The sequence below is a fragment of the Notolabrus celidotus genome, chromosome 8, assembly GCF_009762535.1.
Source record: "Notolabrus celidotus isolate fNotCel1 chromosome 8, fNotCel1.pri, whole genome shotgun sequence".
Classification (NCBI taxonomy): Eukaryota; Metazoa; Chordata; class Actinopteri; order Labriformes; family Labridae; genus Notolabrus; species Notolabrus celidotus.
Window position 1 is genome coordinate 445068 of NC_048279.1, and position 26724 is coordinate 471791.

Sequence of the window (26724 nt, forward strand, 5' to 3'; positions counted from 1 at the left end):
TCAGAATCAAACACTCTGTGTTATCACCAGATCGTATTTCACTTAACTACAACAACAAACCAAAGTCATGATGAGCGGAGCCAGGCCTGGAGTCAACAGGTCAGAGGTTTTCAGAGGACCAGAAAGACAACATGGATGAGGAGAGGAGTAGGAGAATCCTTGATTCAGTAATTATCACGGGAAAACCTCGGTCACATGACTCCAGCTGTCCAGAGTCCCTGCTCCGTGCTGAGTTCTGAAAACACAATGGACGAGAGAGCATGGAGCCTGACCACAGCGGACCGGAGACAGACCGACATGAATTGGGTGGAAGTCCCGGTCAGTTTGGTTTGTGAATGCAGAAACTGATCAGGGAAGACCTCAGTATTATGTGACAGACTGGAATCTGTTTTCATTCAGTGTCAGATCATAAATGTTCTCCTCAGGCCATCTATGTTCAGAGTAGGTCTTTATGTTTTTACTTTCAGGGCATCGTTGCCTTTAGGACAGCTGATGAGAGGATGTAGACTTGGGGAGTAGAGAGCAGGGTGAGGTGCAGGGCTGGAGTGGAACCAGTCTGCTGCTCTGAGAACTATGGCCTCTGTATAGAAGGCCTGCTCCAGACTGTACAGTCATGGCCAAAAGTTTTGAGAATGACACAAATATTACATTTTCACAAAGTCTGCTGCTTCAGGGTTTTTAGGTGTTTTTGTCAGATGTTTCTATGGTATAATGAAATACAATTAGAAGCATTTCATAAGTATCAAAAGCTTTTATTGAGAATTACACAGAATTCATGCAATAAGTCAATATTTGCAGTGTTGACCCTTCTTCTTCAAGACCTCTGCAATTCTCCCTGGCATGCTGTCAATCAACTTCTGGACCAAATCCTGACTGATGGCAGTCCATTCTTGCATAATCAATGCTTGGAGTTTGTCAGAATTTGTGGGTTTTTGATTGTCCACCCGCCTCTTGAGGATTGACCACAAGTTCTCAGTGGGATTAAGATCTGGGGAGTTTCCTGGCCAAGGGCCCAAAATCTGAATGTTTTGTTCCCCGAGCCATTTTGTTATGACTTTTGCTTAATGGCAAGGTGCTCCATCATGCTGGAAAAGGCTAACCATGGCTAACGGATGAGGAACAATGGTGTCATGCACCATCTTCCTTTTAAAGTGTCCAGTCACTCAATCATGACAGATTGATCGCCAGCCTTGTCCTCATCAACACCCACACCTGTGTTAATGTGTGTGACACCTGTGTGTCATTGAAATGATGTTAGCTGGTCCTTTTGTGGCAGGGCTGAAATGCAGTGGAAATGTGTTTTTGGTGATAAAGTTCATTTTCAAGTCAAAGAGGGACTTTGCAATTAATTGCAGTTGAGCTGATCACTCCTCATAACATTCTGGAGTATATGCAAATTGCCATTATAAAAACTGAAACAGCAGACTTTGTGAAAATGAATAGTTGTGTCATTCTCAAAACTTTTGGCCATGACTGTAGTGTTCTTATTCTTCACCAAGAACCAACCATGTACTGATTGGGTCAGTATGAACATTACCTACTGTGCCAGTGATACAATGAAGGCCTGATGGTGTTGATTATAGCACGTCAATCCAGAGGAAGCTACGAGACAAGGGAGCTCAGGAAGGCCCTGGAAACACATAGTTAGTAGCATTTACTGTTTTAGTAACTTAAATACTACATGAAAGTTTGGAGTCAGCAGCATGCAGTAAGATGATATCAATCAATCTTTATTTATATAGAGCCAAATCCCAACAAATGTTCTCCTCAGACTCTTTCCAAACAGAGCAGGTCTAGACCGTACTCTGTTCTATTATTAACAAAGACCCAACATCAAGACAGGATCAGATCTAGTCCCATCTTACAGACAGGACTCAGTCTGATCTCGTCTTAATCCACCATGAGCAGAGCACTTTGCAGCATTTAGCAAGTTACAGTGGCAAGGACAAACTTCCTTTAACAGGCAGAAACCTCCAGCAGGACCAGACTCATGTTAGACACACATCTGCTGAGACCGTGTTGGAGAGAGGGATAGAGGGATATGGAGAGAGAGAGAGAGAGAAAGAGATGATAGAGGGGAGACAGATAGTAGTATTTGTAGCAGCTGGAGTCTGGAATGTCCACAGCAGCAGAGATCTAGAGGAACCTACGAGACAAGGGAGCTCAGGGACTCCAGAAAGGTCTATGGTTAGTAACTTTAATGGAACAGTTAACTGTTCTTAGAAGAAGAAAAAATGTCCAATAAGGAGCTCTGCAGGAGAGACTAGTTGTCTGATATTTACATGAGAACTCTCCAGAAGGCTCTGACACCACAAACTCTGCCTGGAGGTGAAGTCCACTCCCTGAATGAGTCAGGTATAGATTATTATTATTAACAGTTATCCTGCTCAGAGGAAAGAGCTGCAGTCACTCCTCTGCTTCAGAAGTGTCTAAACTCCTGAAACAAGGATGGAGATCTACCATTTCAAGAGTTTGAATAAAACACAGTCCTGTTTGAAGGATTCTTCTTTTTTTAATACTTGTAATTGAGATCTGTCCTAAAAAAATGCACTTCTGAAGGAATCATACCTGGATCTAAAACTGCTCTGGACACCAAACTGAAGGAAGCTAGTGTTGGTGGAGGAACTGTCTCTGCTTTATACAAGTTACTGATCATGTCCCTGCCTGACAGCACTGTCACCACATTACAACAGGAACCAGACATCTGCTCGCTCACTTCTAGCTGCAGAGCAGGGGATGTGATGTAACAGCATTCAACATCAGTCTCCAGCTGTGTCGGATAGACACAGCTGGAGACTGATGTTGGCGCAATGACACTCTCCCCCCCTTCCCCCCAACCCCCTCATCCCTTCCTTTAACTCTCCCTGTCCCATTAAAGTTACTAACCATAGACTTTCTGGAGTCCCTGAGCTCCCTTGTCTCGTAGGTTCCTCTGAGCTGCCGTAGACGTCCTCCTTCTGTGGACGTTCCAGACTCCAGCTGATACGGACGTGCTGGACTCCAGCGGCAACAGCTACTACTACTCGTCTCATCACTATCACCACTCCCTCTCTCTCTTATTCTCCTCTATCCCTCTTTCCAGATGTCTGTCTAACATGAGTCTGGTTCTGCTCGAGGTTTCTGCCTGTTAAAGGAAGTTTGTCCTCTCTGCTGTAACTAGCTAAATACTGTGAGGTGCAATGCTCATGGTGGATTAAGGTGGGGTCAGACTGAGTCTTATCCTGTCCAAATAAAGATTGATTGATTAATTGATTGACTGATGGATAGATTGATTGATTGATTGATGGATTGATTAATGGATTGATGGATTGATTGATGGATTGATGGCTGGATTGATTGATTGATGGATTGATTGATGGATTGATTGATTGATTGATGGATTGATGGCTGGATTGATTGATTGATGGATGGATTGATGGATTGATGGATTGATGGATTGATGGATTGATGGATTGATTGATGGATTGATGGATTGATGTGTCTGTTAATCTGAAATGAGACAGGACCACACTCAGAGTACAAAGAGCTTTATTTCATATATGAACTCTTCCAACAGCAGCAAAGTTACTTTATTACCAGTCATAATAAAACTCTCCAGAGTCTGTCCGTCATAAAATAAAGTAAAAAGAATAAGTTAATACGATCCGGAGTCAAAGTGTCGCTTTGGAAACAATAAATAACTGAAGTCCACATCAACCCTGAGTCCAGGTACACTAACATCAGTCCAGACCAGAGGAGAGGGACTTCTTCTCCTCTCAGTGGTCCCAACATGTCAGACTTCAGTCAGCAGAGGCGAAGGGTTCTCCTCCCAGTCAGGATCATATTCAAAAACCCCGACACAGACTGGAGGGGCTCGTTCAGACCAACATGGACCATCCGTTTAGTCACTGTGGTTCAACACAGACCCTCCTTCTCCTCCGGTTTCTGGACCAGGATTCCTCTGTTGGGCAGAGTACCGTTTCACTGAGTCCCAGTTTCACTGTATCCAGTAGGTCAGGGATTGGCTGAAATCTGGCGTGCTGTAGATGTTCCTCGTACAGGTGGGAGTACCTGCATTATGATGAAGGTTTGCTTTATTGATCGCTGTGACCCTCAGGAGGTCAGAGGTCAACGCTGATAAGAGTGATGTGACATCTGAACCTGAACCTTTAGAGTGACCCACATCATGAGAAGATCATTTCATCCTGTTACAGTCTAACGTATGAACATTTAAAGCTCTAACCGGGTTCCTCTTGCTCCTCTGAGACTCCGCCCTGTTTCTGCTGTTCTCTGTCATCCTCAGGTTCCTCCTCTGGTCTACAGGTCTCAGGTGTTCCCCCTCTGGTCTACAGGTCTGAAGTATTCCACCTCTGGTCTCCAGGTCTCAGGTGCTCCCCTCTATTTGGTCCAGGTCTGCTGTGTTTGGCCGTCTACATGAGGTTCTGGTCCCTGAAGCTGACGTCACAGAGCAGGGACAGATGGTCTGAGGGGTAATGGTAAGAGGGGAGGCGGTCTGGTCCGATCTGCTCCTCGGTGGGAATGTCCAGCAGGCAGTCCACACTCAAAGCATCATGGGAGTACCAGATGTAGTCCAGAGTGCTGCAGCTCTCTCCAGAGGGGCGAATCTTCCACGTGGTGAACGCGGGCTCGGTCTGTCCGTCGGCGCTCAGCAGCTTGTAGGCGGAGTTCAAGCCGAGGGGGGAGGAGCTAAAGCGTCTGTAAACGTCCTCTGAAGGCTCTGCATTAAAGTCGCCGCATACCAGCAGAGGGACGCCGCCTGACGCTGCCTCGCTGTCAGAGCGTGGGGACGTGATGCTCCGTAAGCTCTGCAGGAGGTCGGCGCCCTGCGAGCTTCGCAGCCTCTCCCAGCCGCTGCGAGCCTTCAGGTGTGTGACGGCCACGCAAAGACGGCGCCCGGTCTCCCTGCAGCTCAGGGTCTGCACGATGGCCACCTGGTTGGTGGGCAGCATCATGGCGGACAGACGCAGGTGAGCTGTGGCCTGCAGGGAAAACCGGGAGTGGCGGTAAAACAGAGCGCAGCCGTCAGGACCGTTATTCTGCTCCACATCCAGACATGGGGACCAGGGTTTGGCCAGGAAGTTGCCGTGGTAGCCGAGGCTGGCCAGGATGGGCTGGAACGTGTCGTAGTAGTGGTCCACTTCCTGAAGACACAGAATGTCGGGGCGGTAGGTCAGGATCTCTTCCAGGATCAGGTACTTCCTCTCCTGCCAGTTGAGAGCGTCCAGTGGACAGCGAATAAACCCGTCCTTCCCCTCGCCGAGAGCTGGAACCACAGAGACACAGAGAGAGGTTTCAGCTACAAGTAGAACTACACATCACAGTCCACATGTTACTGAAGACCACATGGATCCAGAACTCTGCAGCTGGAGGATAAAAATGAGTCAGTGTTTGTAGTCTGGGAGGGACTGAGCACATGAGTGACATTACGAGCATGTCTTCAGAAGCTGTTTGTAGAACAAACTTCCAAAATCATCTACCAGTCAGGGTCCGGGAGGCAGACACCCTCTCTACTTTTAAGAGTAGACTTCAAGCTTTCCTTTTTGATAAAGCTTATAGTTAGAGCTGGATCAGGCTTGGACCAGCTCTTAGTTATGCTGCTATAGGCTTAGACTGCCAGGGGATCTGACACACTGGGATCCTATCTCGCCCCCTTCCCCCCAACCTCCTCATCCCTTCCTTTAACTCTCCCTGTCCCATTAAAGTTACTAACCATAGACCTTTCTGGAGTCCCTGAGCTCCCTTGTCTCGTAGGTTCCTCTGAGCTGCCGTAGACGTCCTCCTGCTGTGGACGATCTGGACTCCAGCTGATACTGACGTGCTGGACTCCAGCAGCAACAGCTTCTACTACTCGTCTCATCACTATCACCTCTCCCTCTCTCTCTTATTCTCCTCTATCCCTCTTTCCAGACCCAACTCAGTCGAGGCAGATGGCTGTCTAACATGAGTCTGGTTCTGCTCGAGGTTTCTGCCTGTTAAAGGAAGTTTGTTCTCTCCACTGTAACTAGCTAAATACTGTGAGGTGCAATGCTCAAGGTGGATTAAGGTGGGGTCAGACCGAGTCTTATCCTGTCTTGGTGTTGGGTCTCTGTTCATAATTTGACATAGAGTGGTCTAGACCTGCTCTGTTTGTAAAAGAGTCTTGAGATAACGTTTGTTGTGATTTGGGGCTGTACAAATAAAGATTGATTGATCAGGAGGGTTCAGATTCAGAGGCGTGGACTCTCAACAGATCCCTACCTTGGGCGAGTATATTCCATTGCATGACCCGGATGGAGGGGCTGTGCTTGTGGCGGGGCATCAAACTGCTAGGAAAGACCAGGTCCCGGTGTGGACGTGCCGGACGGTTTTGCAGGGCCTCCTCGCACTCTCTGAGCAGCTGGTCTGGGTCGATCTCAGACAGGTCCCGGTCTTGGTTCTCCTCTGGGTACAGGTCTGGTTGGGCCAAGGGGGCGCTGTGGAGCGTCTGGGCCAACGTACCAAACAACCTGCTGCTGCTGCTGGCGCCCATTGGATGAGCTGAGGTGGAGGAGACAAGGAGGAGAGGGAGGTCATTAATAACATTGTTTAAGGGACAGTCTTCTCTGTGTACTCCCCTGTACCCCACAGCCACGTGGGCGGAGCTCTGATCAGCTGTGTGAACTCAGGAAGTGATTCATCTCAAGATAAAGCCTCAAACATCATTTCACACATGCTTCAGTTTTCAGCATCTCAGCAGCTAGAGGCAGAGGAGTTCAAATGATGACCTCACCTTCCACGTGTGCGGGGGTGAAGGTGAGCAGCATGAAAACCACTGACCTCAGGGACTGTGCCCACACAAAGACCGGCCTACACAGAGAACTGTCCCCTGGACAAAGGTTGCTTTTCTATTTTTGTCTCAGAACATTCTGACTCAACGTTCGTTCAGGTCACTCACTGGAGTTTAGACCAGGAGAGAACAAACAGTCCACCATCCAGAACGGTCTAATGTTTATCTGTTGTAATGTTTGAAAGGACAACTTGAGAGAGACAGGAAGTGTGGTAAAAAGAGGGGAGATGACCTGCAGCCTCCATGTCTACTCAGCACTCTCCTGCCTCTTCTTCTCACACCTGAAGACCACAACCATCCACCTCTCTCTCTGTCAGCTCCTCCTGTACTTCATTCACATGGTTTCATCCCTCTCTCTATCCACGCTAAGACATCAGTCCGCAGAAAGAGAGGGAGAGAGAGAGAGAGAGAGAGAGAGAGAGAGAGAGAGAGAGAGAGAGAGAGAGAGAGAGAGAGAGAGAGAGAGAGAGAGAGAGAGAGAGAGAGAGAGGGAGAGAGAGAGAGAGAGAGAAGATGCTGACAATGAAAAACTGGATGCTTCTTTAGGAGAGAAAGGAGGGAGGGTTCAGGCTGAATGTGAGGACAAATGTGTGTGAGATTGAGTGTGTGCATGTGCATGTGCGTGTGCGTGTGTGTGTGTGTGTGTGTGTGTGTGTGTGTGTGTGTGTGATAAGGATGTCTCCTCACAAATTCAGTAAGTGGGTGGAGTGTTGATAACAGTGTACATATTGTCCAACAGGTGGGGTTGGCAGGACTATCCGGTGTGGTTTCACTTAAACACACTCTCTCACACACTGTCACACACACTCTCATACACACACAGGAGAGACAGAGAGACATAGTGTGTCTGTATCAGGAGCACATGAACAGTAATGTGATTAGGTGTCAGTGTGCTGCCTGTTCTGAGACAGAGGAGGAACACTCATCATGAGTGTTCCTCCCTACATTTAAAGACCAGCTCCCTGCTGGGACAGATTAGACCTCGGGTACCCTGGTAACTTTAAACGGACTCTGAGGACAGTTTCAACTTAGCACTAGGGATGTCCCTATTTTTAAATATTGAATATCTGCAGAGACCAGGATCCGATCAGAGTCATGCGTTTGCCTAAATAAACATGCCGGTATAGAGGCCGGCAGCTGCAGCTAGCATCGAGGATGCTAATGCTAATGTGACAGACTGTCCTGTGATTGGTTTGTGTCTGCAGAGTTACCGTGGGGTGAAGAGAGCAGATGGCGGTGCTCATGTGAGTTCTACTCATAGACTGTATAAATAATGGACGTAGTCTCCATGACGTCCCCCATTTGTTCCTGAACGCTGTTTTGAAGCTGATCGGCGGTGGCAGCCATATTGGAAATGTTGAACTCAACCAAACTTAGTGTGAGGTAAAGAGGCGGGGTTTGAGCCTCCTCGCCAACAGCTATGTGTTCCCGCCTGTCAGTCAAGTCAGTCATGTCCTTATTTGGGCAAAAACTTGTAATCTTAATATCTTCTGAACCATCATGTTAGAAATAAATTCACCCCCCATACAGTGTGTGCTGATAGAGAGAAGAGCTACATAGAGCCAAGCCGTCTTTTGGACCAGGCTGTAAACATGTTTATTTCTGCTGTAAAGATCGTCTTCTTTGAATGGGTGTGTATGTGGTTTCCGGTGTTTCTGCAGGAAGCCTCTAGTGGACGCTCAATGAGTTGCAGTTTATGTTGAAGTTTTACACTTCTGCATGGGCTTCATATTTTGAGACCGGAGGTTGCCCCTTGAGGGAGACTCATCCCTTAGAGAAATCATTAGTGTAAAATATTGAACACAGAGTCATTGATAGTTTATCTATCTCCAAATGCAGTTCAGGTGAGCTACATGTCACAGAAACAGAAACACAGAGGCTAAAACGAGCAGCATGTCTCTGAGCAGGTTCTCTGACACAGAGCAGGTCATGGAGGAAGCTGTGTGAACATGCAGACCTCATGTTCTCTCTTCCTCAGGGATGTTTAGACCTGCTGAAATAAAGACATGAATCGTGCTGTGACCGTTTACTATTTGCTAAATGTGACATGGAAGAAGTTGGTTGCTCGAGGATGTTAGTAAAGACTTACACAACTTACAGATCACCTTGTTGTCTTTCAGGTAAAACGGGTCCACACAGAGCTCCTCTGCTCTACCAGACCATCTCTCAACACAACCAACATGAAGCATACTCATATATAGATCGTCTTGAACATAATCTACATCTAGATAACTTGTTGGGAACAAACTGATGGATTATTGTGCCTCAACAATAATCCATGATCCAGAACAGTCCCCCCCTCATCTACTGACGATGTCTCAGCAGAATGTTCAGAGATATTTATGACAGACCTGCAGAAAGACCCCACCTCTCTGACTGTAGACCTAAGAGACTTCTTCAGCAGCTCCTCTCGCTCTGAAACTCTCCACTTCTTCTGTAATGCTTCAAAAACTGCTCCAAACAAAGAGTCGATTTAATCTCACTGAACCACAAACTGTCCTCCACACACCTGATGAATAATCTCAAACAGATACTCACATGGAACAAAGTGGACGAAGGAAACACACAGTCAGGAGGACACACAGCTTCTCTACCTCGCACCCTTCCTTTCAACCTCTCACTGATCTGTCTCTCAGTCTGCTGGACGGGGTTCAGGAGGGACACTGAGACTCACATGAGTCTGTCCCAGAGTCTGCAGCGACTTGAAGGAGGGGACTCATCACCACTGACTGAGCCATTCACGAGCACTCTCCCTGCAGGCGCACACACCGAGGAGAGCCTCGCAGACATCCACAGTTTAGAGAGGAAGCCGGACCGACAGTCAACAATGAGCCATGTGTTCATTCTTCATTCACTGAAATACCGCTCATACCACAGACCACACTACGCCTATTTAAAGAGAGGGGCGGCTTGAGAGCTTCTCTAAAGTGAGGCCAAAACAGTCAGAGCTCCACCTGCTGACTGGCTGCAGTACAGGTCATAAACACTGCCTCCTCCATGGTAACAGATGGAACAAACTCTAAAATCAAATTACAGAAATGTTCCTCAAACATGGTTTCTGTGATTGCAGTAAGTTCTTATCATGCTGATTTATGTCAGTGTTCATGTTTCTGTTTACTTTGAATGAGTTATTGATGATATAAAAAGAGGGATATATCTGGCATATTCACAGAAGTGTTAATTAATATGCATGGTCCTTTTAAATCAGAAATAAAATCAATAAAATCAATAAAATCAATAAAAAAGGGAAAAAGCAGGAAAGAGGGGAGGGGCTAAGGAGATTTCTTTTTTTAACTTCTATTTTCTCTTGAATCTAGAACTCTGTCTTTGATTTGAGAACTCTGTCTTTGATTCTAAGACTGTGCCTTTGATTATAGAACTCTGCCTTTGAATCTAGAATTCTGCTGCCTTTGATTTTAGAACTCTGCCTTTGATTTTAGAACTCTGCCTTTGATTCTAGAACTCTACCTTTGATTCTAGAACTCTGTTGCCTTTGATTCTAGAACTCTGCTGCCTTTGATTCTAGAACTCTGCCTTTGATTCTAGAACTCTACCTTTGTTTCTAGAACTCTGTTGCCTTTGATTCTAGAACTCTGCCTTTGATTCTAGAACTCTACCTTTGATTCTAGAACTCTGTTGCCTTTGATTCTAGAACTCTGTTGCCTGTGATTCTAGAACTCTGTTGCCTTTGATTCTAGAACCCTGCCTTTGATTCTAGAACTCTGTTGCCTTTGACTCTAGAACTCTGCCTGTGATTCTAGAACTCTACCTTTGATTCTAGAACTCTGTTGCCTTTGATTCTAGAACTCTGCTGTCTTTGAGCTCTATGGCAGTAGTCTTTAAAAAAGGGCGTCCCTAAGAGAAATAAATCAGTAGCCCTAACCCTCTTCCATTATCAACATCATGATTGACAGCTGTGTGGACCAATGAGGCTCCTGCAGTACTGTGTGCTCCGGATTATCAGAGTAGAGGAGGAACGGTGAGAGGAAACGTAACAAACACTAACACAAGAGTCATTGAATGCACCATAACCGGGAGAGTCTGCTTCAAACCTACACAAGAATCTGTGACGATGTGGACTGGACCCACCTGAGGACCGGACCCACCTTAACATCCAGGCCTCAAAAGGAAACCAAAACTTCTGACGCTAACATAGTGTCACTTGGATGTTGTGAAGAGACTAATTGGCTCGTTGTTTAAACAGGAAGTTAAATGTCGTCTTAAAGAAAATACTCAGAGATAGGTCTAAATATATTTCTTGCTGACTCTCCTGGACGGACTACACATTACGGTCAGCGTGTTGCATCATCTCTGGTTCCTGTTACTCCGTGGGTTGCATCTTGCTCTTACTCAATAGTTAAATATTGATAAGTGTCAGGCCTCAGGTACCTGAATGTGTTCATGCTCTTTAAGTAAGTATTACTCAATAGGTTATTCTGGATTCTTCTCCTGAAATAAAGCCAAAGAACAGCAGTGTTTGGACAGGAGCCACCTCTTAGTGTGGCAGGTTTTCAAGTGTGTCCCTGTGTGCGCTTCTGATGAAACACTGGTAACACATGAGCCCCAGGCTGCTGAGTAAACTGTTCCAGGGACTACAGGTGATGTAATGCAAGCTGGACCACCGGTAGGACTAGCTCAGACACCTTTTGAACATGATCAGCTCCACCAGGACTCAGAGTGCTTGGGACAGACCTGGAACTGGGGACACAGTCTCAGTTGTAGTCTTGGCTGCATGTACATGCACCTCAGACGGTCACTGTCACATCATCGCTTCATACTGTTGACAAATTATGACTGTGAGTACCATTTCTGCACGTTTACTGCTTTATTTGTAGAAGAACAGTCACGGCTTCCTCCAAAAGAAACAAATCATGCCCTCCCTGGACCGGTCCAGTTGCACAGTTTCTGATTACACAAGTTTTAACCACAGACTGTATAAACATGGACGTAGTCTCCATGACGTCCCCCATTTGTTCCTGTTTTGAAGCTGATCGTTGGCGGGTGCCATATTGGAAATGTTGAACTCATCCTAACTGCTGTTGAGTTGGGGGAGGTAAAGAGGCGGGGCTTTGAGCCTCCTCGCTAACAGATACAGTGTTCCCACCTGTCAATCAAGTCAGCTGTGCCTGTAGTCATGCAAACCTTATGATAAAGTGAAGTTATAATAAATTCATCCCCCAAAACTTGTCTTTTTGAACCAGGCTGTTAACATGTTTATTTCTGCTGTAAAGATCGTCTTCTTTGAATGGGTGTGTATGTGGTTTCCGTTACTTCTGGAGCCAGCCTCTAGTGGACGCTGCATGAACTGCAGTTTTTAACACTTCCACATTGGCTTCAGTTCTTGTGGCCGGAGGTTGCTGCTTGGCTTTAACTTACTTGCTTGTTGCTTGATAAGAAGGAGACAGCACAGCTAACCGTGTCAACCTGAAGCACGTCCATGTTTCATATTTTAGTGAGCATGAAAAACTACGTGAATAAAGTGAACAGAGAGTTTCTTACAACAGCCCAACGATCACTGTCCTCCTCCTAACTTGTTCTAAACTCTCCAGGAAGTGAACGTTTTCAGGCTTGAAGCAGGATGATCCTCTCTGTAATGACTCACGGAGTGGTGCTGGTTACTTAGATCAAATTATAGGTCACCACATGCCAGGGACTGAATTACCAGAGAGACACTTTAGATTAAGTGATGAAGGCTTTAAGTGAATTAAGGAAGCCCTGTGCTTGTGATGATTATCAGACTTGAGCCGTGTGGAGCTGCTGAACTGCTGACTTATAGTCCAACACCTGATTCTTTACTTAAACATCAGCTCATGGTATTTTACCCAGGAAGTCTCTTTAAGAAGAAGGATTAAAAATGTATTCAAAGGTTAATAAATAAAGTAGTGGATGTTCAGATGAACTCTGTATTCAGTCACTATCTCTGGATGTTGTTTAGGTTCAGTCCTGCCTCACTCTGGGTGGTGTTGTGGTGTGGTGGTGTTGTGGTGTTGTGGTGTTGCGGTGCAGAGTTAAAGCACTCTGGGTCACCTCTGAGCCCTGGTTGTGTGTTCTAACACTAACAGGCAGCTAACGTAGGCCTTACTCATGCTCTGTTGAGCGGTCTCTCCTGTAACAGGGGGTTATGTAACACCTGAACAATCCTGTTATGGATGGAGGCCAGTAGAGCTCTGCGTGGAGTCTGATTAAGACTTTTAGCCTCTAAACCCTCGGCCTCTGAAAGTACAGAGAGGCTCATTTAAGGCTGTTTTCTGCTGATGTGGGCCTGATAGAGTAAAGTATGTGCATGTGTGCGTCAGTGCAAGTGTGTGTGTGTGTTTGCGTCAGTGCAGGTGTGGCCTGACCACAGGTATGAAAATAGAGATCCAACCTAGTGCGCAGGGAAACAGAGAACTGAATGCTCTCAGGGGACTAAAACCAGGAGGAGCTGCAGGACTACACCTCTTCATTAATCTTAGATCAGATACTTTCATTGATCCTCCATGGGGAGAAACCTTTTATTACAGCAGCTTAAAACAGCTGACAGGAGTCAACAATGCACTTACAGTGTTAAAATAGAATTCAGTTAAAGGTAAAAATAAATATAAAATATGAAATATATACACACTATGTACCGGTCTACTGCTCCATAGATAAGTTAGGTTACTGCACAGAGAGTGTAACAACAAGAAAAGAGACAACAGTACAGATTAGAGGTTATTGGTCCACTCATTCTGGGAACAGGAGAGGATTGGTCTGGTTTGAATCAACAATATGTATTTGTATTCCTGTTTCATTCAAATCTATTTATTGATGGCCCAGCTCTCTTACTTATCACAGGCTGTGTTAAACACTTGATTCTGATTGGTCATCGCTCCTTGACAACAGTTATTCATTCTGAATATGAAAGGCAATGTTAGGGACAACCTCCGGTCTCAAAATATGAAGCCCATGCTGAAGTGTTATAAACTGCAGTTCATGAGTGTCCACTAGAGGCTGGCTGCAGAAACACCAGAAACCACATACACACCCATTCAAAGAAGACGATCTTTACAGCAGAAATAAACATGTTTTACAGCCTGGTTCAAAAAACGGCTTGGCTTCTCTATCGGCACACACTGTAGGGGGGTGAATTTATTTCTAACACGACTGTTCAGCAGATATTGAGATTACGAGTATTTGCCCAAATAAGGACATGACTGACTTGACTGACAGGCGGGAACACATAGCTGTTGGCTAGGAGGCTCAAACTCCGCCTCTTTACCTCACACTAAAGGCTGATTTATACTTCTGCGTCTCCCCTACGCAGCAGGGGCTGACGCGGACATGAGCACCACATACTCGTGTGTCGATGTGTCCGTGTCGTGCAGCAATTCTCCTCTGAAACTCTTGAGGGCAGTGTGGTCTCTCTGATAGTCGGTCGCCTGCTTCCGGTCCCGCTACGATCTCTGTTTCCTTTTCCACAGATATTCAGAGCGTGTTCTGTTAATCTACAGCTGATACATGTTGCTGTTTATCATACAGACATGATTACATGAAGAATAGAGAGGAGGAGATGAAATACACGGACGATGTGCGGCCGATGTCCGGGATCCCGAAGTGTTGTAAATGCGGGGAAAGACAATGCCGCCAAGCTGACCAATCACAGGGCTTGCAGTCCACGTCGGCTCTACGGGGAGTTACATTTTGGAGGAGGTGCACGTCAGCTACGTGCGTAGGCCTCGGCGTAGGTACGGGAGCTACGCGGACCCCCGGCATAGGGTACGCCGTTGATTTAACTCAGAAGTATAAATCAGCCTTATGGCTGTTTTCTAAACAGCCGGCTACTTACTACTTACTAATGTAGTATGTAGTAGGTACTGCCTACTACATATGTAGTAAGTACTGCCTACTACATATGTAGTAGGTACTGCATACTACATACTGCGTTTCAATTTAGTCTGTAGTCTGACTGTTCTGCTGGATCTGGTCTGCAGGATGCTGGGTCAGGTGTCATTGAATTTCCGGTTTCGGAATGCGGAAGTAAACAACGGACAAGCTGATAGATAAACTTCTTCTTTAGCATCACTTATGATTTAAAAAGTTAGGAAGTGGTTTATATGGAATTTAATGATTTTCACAGCACCTAAAAACGAGCGCTGTGCATTGTGGGAAACAGTACGCGAGGCAGACTGGTCCGATGCATACTGAGAACTTTTCCTGAATCAGTAAAACATCCGGGGAGTTTTTGCATACTGCAGATTTTGCTCTTGTTCACATACTACATACGGAATTTAGACTAAATCAGTACGTACTGCTAGTATAGTAGGAGGTTTGAAAACAGCCTAAGTTTGGTTGAGTTCAGCATTTCCAATATGGCTCCCACCGCCGACTAGCTTCAAAAAGTGCTCAGGAACGGGGCGCTGGTGGCCTAGCGGTCTAAGCGCCCCACGTACAGAGGCTAAAGTCCTTGTCGCAGGGGTCGCCGGTTCGATTCCCGGCCGGTCGACCATTTCCTGCGAGTCCTACCCCACTCTCTACTCCCCACATTTCCTGTCTCTCTTCAGCTGTCCTTTAAACGTCCTTTAACTACGTCCATTATTTATACAGACTATGGGAAAACCGGATACATACCTCACACACATCAGATCCCTCTGCAGGAAGGAACAGAAGCACATGTACTGATTTCACCTCTTCCTGTTGACTATCAGACAAAAACGAAAACAAATCTGACAAACTTTCTAACAGTATCGTTAAACAGCTCAGGAGGTATTGTATTTTACTCTCTATATATTTGGAGAGCACAAAACTTAAGGTTGGTGTTCAATGGCGGACCAGTTAACAGCAGAGAACAGATGTAAGTCAGTCCCTCCAGGATTTCGCGGGATTTTTTTGTGATTGTTGCGTCCCAAAAAGCCTGAATTTGCGACAGCTTTTTGAAAAAATTGCGGTGAAAGTTGCGATTTTTTTTTTTTTTGCTTTTTTCCCCCAATAACATCTCAGGGGCAAGTAAATATGCTAAATTATAGTTGTTTTTAGAAAACATTCTTAATGTGGCCACTGTGAATGTGTTTTGATTCTCTTTATTCACAGAAAAATGCCATGAAAGGGCTGTATTGCACATTTATGACTGTCCCTGAATGCACCTCGCAGTGACAGAGGCACTTGACAGGCAGTTCACGCACTCTGAAATGAATCTGCATCTTTGTTGACCAGGAGTTGATCAAAACTTACTGAATGTGTCTGATGTCTCACCAAACTGGATTAAATCAAGCTGTAGACGAGGAGCTTTTTACGGTGATGGCGGCAACAACGTCAAACATCAAATAGTAAACAGATGTATCGTGGTTGTGTCTTTGTCACTCACGCACACCGGGGGGTAAAAATCATCAATGAAGATGAGACAGATGCATGGAGGTGAGGAGAGCTGGTTCACGAAGTACACTTGCTGCAGGTAGAGACCAAGCGAACACTGAGCCCCTCAATATAAATAATAACGTTGTCATGGTCACTTGTCCTGCCTGCTGTCCCCTCTTTTCACCCGTTCTCTGTGCGTGTTTTGTTGTTGAAAAGTGCCGATCAAGTGAGGACTTACGTTTATGTTCCTAGGAAGTGAAATTGATGACAAAACCGATGACGTACAGGGGCTGAGATTGAGGTAATTGGTCAAAGTTGCGAGAAAGTTGCGGTGATTGTATAAAATTGCAAGGCCGCGAAAAAATGGCGCTGATTGGTTGAATTTGCATTGATAGTTGCGATCGCGAAATCGCAACTTCCTGGAGGGACTGGTAAGTGTTACAACCACACAGAAATACAGAGGATGCTAAAACACACGAGAAGCTGAGTGAAAGAGACGTCTATCAAAATGAAGACAACAGACATGACGCAAACACTGAGCACAGTGTGGGCTCTAACAGAGGTACAGCACTGACTGAGGACATGTCAACAGAGACGTTTGCCACAGAGACATTATGGGCTGTTAAAGCTGAGAGACTATGCTTTTAGCTTTGTAAATCATTTTAAATCAATGAAATCATCTTAGATCAACACTTAGTGACAACTCGATGGTCATCTTATATACTAAAAGAAAAACACAGTGCTGTATTTAAACCTTAGAATATCAATATTCAGCCCCTCAGGTCCATCTTTGTGTCACCAGGTCAGGACGGTGATGTATTACTGTATTGATATCATGTCCCACCCTGAGTGTGTGGTCCACTGTTCTAAACCCTCAGTGATAATCACTCTGTACTGCATCCTCATAAAGCTGATCCACAGTAGACCGTCCTTCTATTTAAAGTCAGCAGGTAAATCCTGTACGTGAGCGCAGCAGGTCCAGCTCTTCATTCACTCAGTGTGCCAGCTAATCAGAGCTCTTAAAACAGCAACTTCAGTAATGCTGTGTCATGGTCTGCAGAGGCAAAAAGGCTACAGCTCCAACAGATTACTACGCCCGGGTACTCGTGAGAACATGGAGAACATCCTGTGTCACAGCTTCAGAATAAATAGATCTGAAAGGATGAAGGAGAGAAGGGTTCCTCTGGAGACAGGAGCTCACTCAGGTGACGGGTCAGAGGGACAGAGGAGAACGTTACAGCTTCACGTCTTAATCACACTGTTTCATGAACCGATATATTAAATGTACCTATGTCGTGAGGAAGAAGGCTTCTGAGTTTGTTAATATCTTGGAGACATTTTTTTTATTTATAAAAAATATTGACATTGAAGAAGTGCTGGATTTGTGAGGTGATGATGCCAATGACACGTTCTATATTTATCATGTGAGGAATGTATGACAAACTCAGACGTGTGCCAGTAGATTTATATTTTGTATCAATTTGTTTTTGATGAATTTTAGTTTTCTTTATTATAAATAAATATTGTACACTACCAGTCAAAAGTTTGTAAACACCTTCTCATTCAAGGGTTTGTATTTATTGTAATGATTGTAAACACTGTAGATTAAAGGGGACATATCACCCTTATTTCATCAATATATATTGGTCTAAGAGGTCCCCAAAACATGTCTTTAAAGTTTATGCTCAAAAAAACACTTTGAAATCAGATTTTGGCATGCCTGAAAAGTCCTTTTCTTCAGCAGTCCTCAGAACACTCTGTTTTCTCTCTGACCACGCCCCCTCAGGAAGTGGATGTGGCCTCAGCTCTCCAGCACGTTGATCTAATGTTTACATGTTGGCTGAATATACACGGCTGCTCAGAGATCGCGTTACTTCAACCCTCTGAATCTGATCCCGATGGAGAGGCGCCTGTAGCAGGACCTTTCTGAACGATTGGTCATAGATTTAGTGTTTCTTGTTGTTTTATTTATCAGTATGTAGACGTGTGTCTTGGTACACAGCTACGAACATGTAGCTATGTGGCTATGCTAACTAGCGCTAGCACTTATCCATGATAAATAAAAATCATCCACTAGATCTTCATATCTGCAGACGTGGGGAGTAAAACCGACCTCTGCCAGAAAGGCAGCAGGACCTTTCTGAAGGATTGGTCACAGATTTAGTGTTTCTTGTTGTTTGTCGACGTGTGTCTTGGTACACAGCTACAGCTACAGCTATAGGCTACAGCTATGAACATATAGCTATGTGGCTATGCTAATTAGCGCTAGCACTTATCCATGATAAATAAAAATCATCCACTATATCTTCAAATCTGCAGACGTGGGGAGTAAAACCGACCTTTGTGTTTATTAAGACAGCCTACAACTAGCATGCCTCCCTCCTAAGCTCCTTGTTAGCACACATTTGTGCAGGTAATGAAAAACGGGGGAGGGATTCAGTATTATTTTATACAGTCTATGGGCTGAACAAGCTCCGAGCTCTGACTCCGTTACAGACCGGATATTGTTGTGACGTAACAAAAACACGGAAGTCTGAAACGGCTCGTTTCACACACATTTACAGAAAGGTGGAGAAATCAGAACAGGGGCAGAATGGATTTTTTTCATTCTCGGGGGGTTTGTAGACATGCCAGGGACACATATCACAGGTAGAGAACCATTAAAAAGTCAATTTTGCATGATATGTCACCTTTAATACTGAAGACATCCAAACTATGAAAGAACATATATGGAATTATTGAATGAACAACAAAGTGTTAAACAAAGCAGAATCTGTTTTATATTTTAGATTCTGTAAAGTAGCCCCCTTTTTCCTTCATGACAGCTTTGCACACTCTTGGTATTCTCTCAGTCTGCTTCATGAAGTGGTCTCCTGGAATGGTTTCTAATGAACATGAGCCTTGTCAAGAGTTCATTTGTAGAATGACTTGCCTTCTTAATGTGTTTGAGACCATCAGTTGTGTTGTTCAGAGGTAGGGTTAGTACACAATGGATAGTCCTATTTGACTACTGTTGTAATCCAGATTATGGTAAAACCAAATTATTTCATAGTTTTGATGTCTTCAGTATTAATCTACAATGTTGAAAATAATTAAAATAAATAAACTTTGAATGAGAAGGTGTGTCCAAACTTTTGACTGGTAGTGTATATAATTATAATTTATTTTATGTAATTTTATTTATTGTAAGATTTTGTCTGAAAATGTACTCTGACAATTCAAGCATTAGTCTTATTTATTTATTTAAGTTTTCTGTACGTGTTTTAATATTCTGCAACTATTTGGGGGTGTAATGTGTTTTCTGTATGTTTTGATACATCGTATGAATAACCTGTAAAATGTGAAAATCAATAAAACATGTTTATCAACAAATGTATATAAATAGTGGCCCCCAGCCAACATGAGGTTGAAAAAGTCAGGTGAAGATTTGTAATATTGACTCGTCTGACCTGGACATCAATCAAGGAACACCATGTTTACTGTTAGTCAGAGCTCCTCCAGTGAGGTGGTGATATTAGGATTATGTTGATCTGATGGAAAATAAAAAAAGGTCTTCTCTTTGCTCACTTCAAATAAAATGTTCATTGGTTGGATCACTTCAAAATCAGATCATGAATAATTATTGTTAATGGAAAACTGCTGAAGTGTTTTATTAAAAAAGGAGATACATGAGGCGAATCAAACTTTAATATGTATGATTACAACGTTCATTAAAATGTAATATGTATTAATACAACGTTCAAATGAGTATTTAGTATTTTCCACATCTCAGTTTCATTCACTGTAATAAGCATTAAATGTAAGATGTTCCAAATATTTCTAAAGCATGGTGTTTGATTGAATCTTCTCTGTTCTACAGGATCTGTTTATTTAATTATAAGGTTATTATGAGGCATGTTCACATTTTAGACAAATGAGTGAACCTTAACAGCAGCTGCAGCTCTATTATCCATGATGAATAACAGCTGAGTCATGTTTTATATTTAATGCTTTATTAAATATTAAACTTTTAGTCAGCCAAATAAAAACATTTTCAGTCATCGCCTCGTACCTTTGGGAATAATTCACGTTACCTGACTGTTTATGAAGTTTTCCCTCAGAGGTTGATCAGTGTGATCCGGGATGAAACTAAGGGTTAGTTCAAGTGTTTCTCCCTGAGATGCTTCAGGAAACCTTCACACAGGAGCTGGGGGACTGGGGTTTGGAGGGATAGTTGAAGGATAACTGGATGAAGAGTCGGTCCTGTGCAGAAACATAGCTGCTGTGTTTTTAATACTAAGTTTAACTTCAAGTACTCACAAACATGTGGAGATATTCTGCCAACCAACTAAACTCACATTACTATTTGTTTCTACTGTTCCTTCAAGACCACATCCATGTCCAGGTCCACATACTCTCTACTAGTGATGAAATAAAATATCAAAACACTGGACTATTTAACCTTTAGGGATTATTCTCAAACACTAACTTCGCGTTCACAGTTTAGATTTCAAACATTTTAATCTTAAAGTTCAGTTCTTAGACTTAGATTGAACATAAAGTTGAATGATAAGAGAAGCTATGGACTATGATCAATGCTAATGCAAAATAAAGCTTTGTATTAGATTTAAAGCTCTTGTGGAGGAGTTTTTAACTGGTTATGAACAGACTGAAATGTATACTGATGCTTTTTAACCTACAAAAGAGGACCCTTAGTGATAAGACCAATGATCTAATTTAGTAAGTGTCTGAGGCTGCTGTGAGAGGGCAGATGTTAGGCCAGATCTATCAATCAATCAAGCTTCATTTATAGAGCACCTTTCATACAAATCAAACGCAACCCTAAGAGCTTTACAGCAACTGAAAACAAGAAAGAAGCAGAAATAAAATAAATCAAGACATATTAAAAAACTAAAATGGATTTTAAAATAGAGACTAATGCTCTCAGACAACAATACAATATGAAAAATAAGTTAAAGCATCAAATTAACATTAAGAATATAAATAGATATGTGCCAGACATGCTCTTTTACAATTTAAAGTAGTTCATCAAATTCAAATTTCTCAAACCAACTTAGCTCATATTTACCCTGATGTTGACCATCAGTTGTGTTGTTCAGAGGTAGGGTTAGTACACAATGGATAGTCCTAACAAACCAACTTAGCTCATATTTACCCTGATGTTGACCCCACTTGTGATAAATGTAAAGTCGCCCCTGGCTCACTTTTGCACATGTCCTGGTCCTGTCCCACCTTAACTACAAACTTTCAAACCATCCCAGAAACCCTTTGACTGCTGTCTTTGGTATATCACCAGATGATGATCCATCAAAAACAAAACTGGATCAGAGATACGATGAGCTGTTTAAATCCAGAGAACATCCGTTTCACCACACGAGGAAAGAAAAAACATTTGACAGAGTTTGGCGCTCCTTCATGACATACTTTGAGAAACCCACAACTGTTGTTTCTGAGTAACCGCCAGTTCTGTTTTTTAATGCATTATTATTATTATTATTATTATTATTATTATTATTATTATTATTATTTAATCAGTGCATTCATTGCTTTCTAATTGATTTTTCTGTCAGCTTTGTTCATTTGATTATTATTTATTTATTGATTGATTGATTTAAATATTACTTTATCCCTTATTACTGTTTATTATTTGGAAAGGGGTGGGTTATTATTATTCATTGCTCACTGTCCGGTTGTGATGGTGTGTTTGACACAACCCGTCATGTAGAACTGATTGTTTTTGTCTTTTTTTTGTCTATTTGACTAACCGATCATTACCTTGTCGTTTGTAGCTACTCTGGCTTTGTTCTGTGTGTCCATTGCTGTGTGCTTTTGTGTTTTGTGGTGAGTGTTGTGGGAGAAAAATGTCATTGTACAACCTGCCCTTTTTGTATACTGTTGATTTTCAGTAAAAGACCATTGAGAGAAAGTATATAAATAGTTAAAATAAATAATTTAAAAAGGTTAGGGATAAGAGTTGAAAATAAAATAAAGGCTAAAAATATCGATAAAACTGAGTAGATACATAAAAAACGAACAGTTAAAATAATAAAACAACATTAAAAGTACCTCAAAGTAAAAAGTTAAGTAAGGAAATTGTTAAACCCTTCATAACAGCCAGGCTGAGTAAATATGTTTTTAGTTTACGTTTAGGTGACTGACCGCGAGCGGAAAAAGCTTCGCTTTTTTTCCACAGCAAATGTCCAAAGTGAGTCCACCTTTTGACTTAGGAGGAGGGGGAGGGGATTAAGTTTTAGACATTACTTACATGTGAACAGAACAAGACCAGCTAAGACCAGAAGACATCATAAGGGACTCCAAAATACACATAGAGAGTTTCTCACTAGAGCTTTAATAGATATATCAAACTACAGTTAATAATGTAAAAATATAACAAGAAATTATGATAATAATAATAATAATAATAATAATAATAATAATAATGGCACATCCACAAAGCAGCACCTCTTCATTTTATGGGTCCTGTTCAGAGTAATCTGTACTCTTCAGTCTGTAGTGTAAGGGTGTAAAGTTGTAAAGTGTGTATAAAGTGTGTGTAAAGTGTGTGTAAAGTGTGTATAAAGTGTGTAAAGTGTGTGTAAAGTGTGTACAATGTGTGTATAAAGTGTGTAAATTGTGTGTAAAGTGTGTGTAAAGTGCGTGTAGGGACACTTTTGAACTCTGTGAACCGTCACACTCAGGATGTCATGAGAATGACACATCAGATACCGATTAATCGAGTCGAGCAGCTTTAGTCGAATCTTTGACCGAGGTTTGGTTGAGGGAGTTTAAGTGGTTACAGGCGGCTGAGTTGTACAGTGGGCCTACCTGGTGCTGCTATGTTGGATACCCGACTCGGCTTGAGCTGTGGACCGGTCCCATTGATTCCCCCTTCTCCTCCTCCTCCTCCTCCTCCTCCTCCTGCTGCTGCCAGCCCCGGGTGACAGCCCCGTGTTCCCGCCGGGGCCGTCACTGCTCCCGGTGAGAACGGCCTCCTGCCAGCCGGTCCCCCCCGGGAGGACACACACAGCTGGCCGAGCAACGCCGAGCAGCGCCGAGCTGGATTCATGGTTCCCTGAAGTCTACCGGAGAGCCGCTGTCTCTTCACGAACAGAACCGGGCCATGTATGAGACCGAAGACTGGAGAATGTTCCCTTGGTACCGGGTTTACCCTATGGTTTTACCGGACAAATTTCCGGTCCTCTTTGAAGGGAGCTGAAGCCGGCTAAAGTTACATCAGTTTCTAGCGTGTCACCGAACACCGGCTCCAGGGGCCGACCAGTGATGGACTAGTCCAGTGTGCTCTACCTGAGGAACCGAATCACGTTAAAATAGGACAAAAACTTTAAAGAGTAAGATTAAATGTGTTAACTGTATTTCCTGTCTACTTTACGTTAATACACACTGATACCACTCTCTTTATAGAGGAGCTACCGTGCGTACACCCCCCTCATGTCAATAATGATTCGACCCACAGTGACACATGCAAGGAGAAAGGGAACTCTGAGAAATGGGCGTTTCTTTCCACAAACGGGCCAATCAGCGTTTAGAGCGCTCCTTCGACAGTGACGACGACTATGACGTCAATAACAAGCTCCAGCCGGCTCCAGCACGTGCTCGGTACGCAGTGTTCTCATGAAACTGAATTCTCAACTATTTTTATTTATTTATCACCTTTCATGGGAATTCAGTCATTACAGAGCTCTTATAAACAGTATGTGAGAAAGTCAAAATAATAATAGAAGAAGGAATAAAATAACATAGAAATAGAAATAGATACAAATAAAGATAAAATAAAAAATAGAATAAAGATCAAATAAAATAGAATAAAATAATAATAATAAAGTATATACAGAAGGCAGAATATTTGGTTTACTTTAAAAACACTCAGAGAGCTTGCCGTGTTAATGTCCAGAGAGTCCAGAGTTTAGGGGCATAAAAACAGAAAGCTCTCTTTCTCTGTGTGTGAGACACACAAGAAACATTTAAAAGGGAAGCATTCAAGGACCTCAGTGTTCAAACATAAAATGACAGATCAGTGATGTGTGGAGGTGCAAGGCTGTTAAGAGCTTTAAAAACAATTAAAATAACTTTAAAATCCATTCTAACAGAGACAGGTAACCAGTGCAGAAATTTAAGAAGAGGAGTGATGTGATCTGATTTATTTTTCTTTGTTAAAACTCTGGCAGCAGCGTTCTGAATGAGTTGTAGTTTTTTAAGGGACTTTTTAGGCAGTAAAAAGGGAGTTACAATAATCAATATGAGTGGTGATAAAAGCATGAATTAAAATGTCAGCAACTTTCTGAGACAAAAATAAAAGTCTGTCTAACATGAGTCTGGTTCTGCTCGAGGTTTCTGCCTGTTAAAGCAATTTTTTCCTCACCGCTGTAACTAGCTAAATACTGTGAGGTGCAATGCTCATGGTGGATTAAGGTGGGGTCAGACTGAGTCTTATCCTGTCTTGGTGTTGGGTCTCTGTTCATAATTTGACATAGAGTGGTCTAGACCTGCTCTGTTTGTAAAAGAGTCTTGAGATAACGTTTGTTGTGATTTGGTGCTATACAAATAAAGATTGATTGATTGATTGACTTTATGTTTCTAAGATGATTAAATGAAGTGCTTACGACCTTGTTAAAATCTGAATCTAAAACCACTCCAAGGTTTGTGACCTTTGATTGAACTTGATTATTAAAACTTTCTAGCTTGGTCTGTACTTTGTCTCTGGCTGCTTTGGGTCCTCTTAAAATATTTTCAGTTTTATCTTTGTTTAATTTTAAAAAGTTCTTGCTCATCCAGGCATTGATGTCAGAGAGGCAGGTGATGAGGGACTGAAGTGCATTTGGGTTGTTTGGTGAGACAGAGATGTACAGTTGGGTGTCGTCTGAATGAAAACTGCAGTGGACATGGTGATGAGAGATTATATGACTAAGTGGAAGTATGTACAGTGAAAATAAAATAGGCCCAAGAATGCTTCCTTCAGGAACTCCATAGTTAGCAAATCATATCAGATTTTATGTTTTAATGTTCGTAGTGATGTTTTATTTATTAAACTAGAAAAACTGATTCAAATAAAGATTTTAGTGTAGTCCATGTTTTCCTTCAGATATGTCTTTACATTTCATTATGGATATTGATTTTTGAGCTTCATAACCATGTTGTAATGAACATGTCTTGAATATAACCTTTGAGGTGAAGATTCATTTTTGTCTCTTGTCTATTTTTGTCACTTTTTCCTGTTTTTATATTTTCGTTATTTTTGAACTACCTACTGTCTGTATTTATTCTGTAATATTAACTTCTTTCATACAGTAGGTTTCCTTCATTTCTGTCCTTTATATATACATATGTCTATTTACAATCTCCCTTACTTATACTAATACATATGATTGCTATGATTTGAGTAATATTAATGCTAGTAGCAGAGCAGACTTTGTAGAGAGGTAATATTATATTCATCACAACGTAATAGTGATCTGAATATGAAAATTGTTCTGACTTTGTTGCCTCAGAATTCACCTTTCATACCTTCATATGAGCAGGTCCCCCTCATAGGCTGCCTAAACATGGATACAGTCTCAGTAACCCATCAGTTTCTGAAATGGAGTTTTTAAGCTTTTGCTGGCGGCTGTCATATTAGAAATGCTGGTTCATCCTAACTTTCAGTAGACGTATGATTGTACATAAGTACAATCAAAAAAGAAGTTTCAATAAGTAAAAATAAAATCAAATAAAATAAAATGAAAAAGTAAAAATAAAAATAGATAAATAAAGCTAGAATACAATTTAGATATATACAATGTTACAAATGGAATTTAAATTAAATAGCAGTAATTACAAGCAGTATTAAAAAAATGTTTCAGTAGTGACAGGTTGACATGGTGTGATTATGATTGGTAATGACAAATTAAGCAATAAATAAAAATAATATGGGTATGTAATATGACCATGAGTTGTAGTTAGAATAATAATGTAATATAACATAATATAATATGGCAAGATGGAATTATGCAAAACTCATAAACATAATACCTTCAAATCAAACAAGATCTAAAAACATTCACCCCTCTCCGTACAGTGTGTGCTGATAGAGAAATGAGCTCCTCAGACCTAAAACGTTTTTGAACCAGGCTGTAAACATGTTTATTAATGCTGTAAAGATCAGCTCTTTGAATGTGGTTTCTGGTGTTTCTGCAGCCAGCCTCTAGTGGACACTCCAGGAACTGCAGGTTTAACACCTCTGCATCGGCTTGATTTCTCAGGACCAGATGTTTCTGTTTGGTCCCCCTTCCATGAGGGCTGCCATGTTGCATAGCTGTGTTTCTACTGCAGCACAGACAAACTAGGAGCATGTGTTTTTGTATATAGTGGGTGGCCATGTGAGATGTACCATTAAGGAGACAAAGAAGAAGAAGAAGAAGAAGAAGAGAGTTGTTGTTGTGAGCAGAATCATTTGTATTGATGTTTTGATGTTAAAAACTTGACATATGGTGGATCACAATTATCATGGCTCACAGAGCTTACTGTCCTCAAAGGCCACCGTCACTTCACCAACAGGAAGGTTGAGCAAGGGAACATCAAACAAGAACCTAGCTAAATGTTCCCTCACTGTT

The 26724-nt window shown here is 42.5% G+C and overlaps 1 protein-coding gene across 1 annotated transcript; it reads right to left on the minus strand.

Moving 5' to 3' along the window:
• Nucleotides 1–3511: 3511 nt before the first annotated feature.
• On the minus strand, nucleotides 3512–23600 carry nocta (nocturnin a). Its single transcript, XM_034690450.1, has 3 exons — nucleotides 22943–23600; nucleotides 6238–6516; nucleotides 3512–5263 (listed from the first exon to the last, which is right to left on the minus strand). Exons 1-3 carry the CDS (start codon nucleotides 23181–23183, stop codon nucleotides 4410–4412), a joined length of 1374 nt encoding a protein of 457 aa, XP_034546341.1. The 5' UTR covers nucleotides 23184–23600; the 3' UTR covers nucleotides 3512–4409.
• Between the last annotated feature and the right edge of the window lie 3124 nt (nucleotides 23601–26724).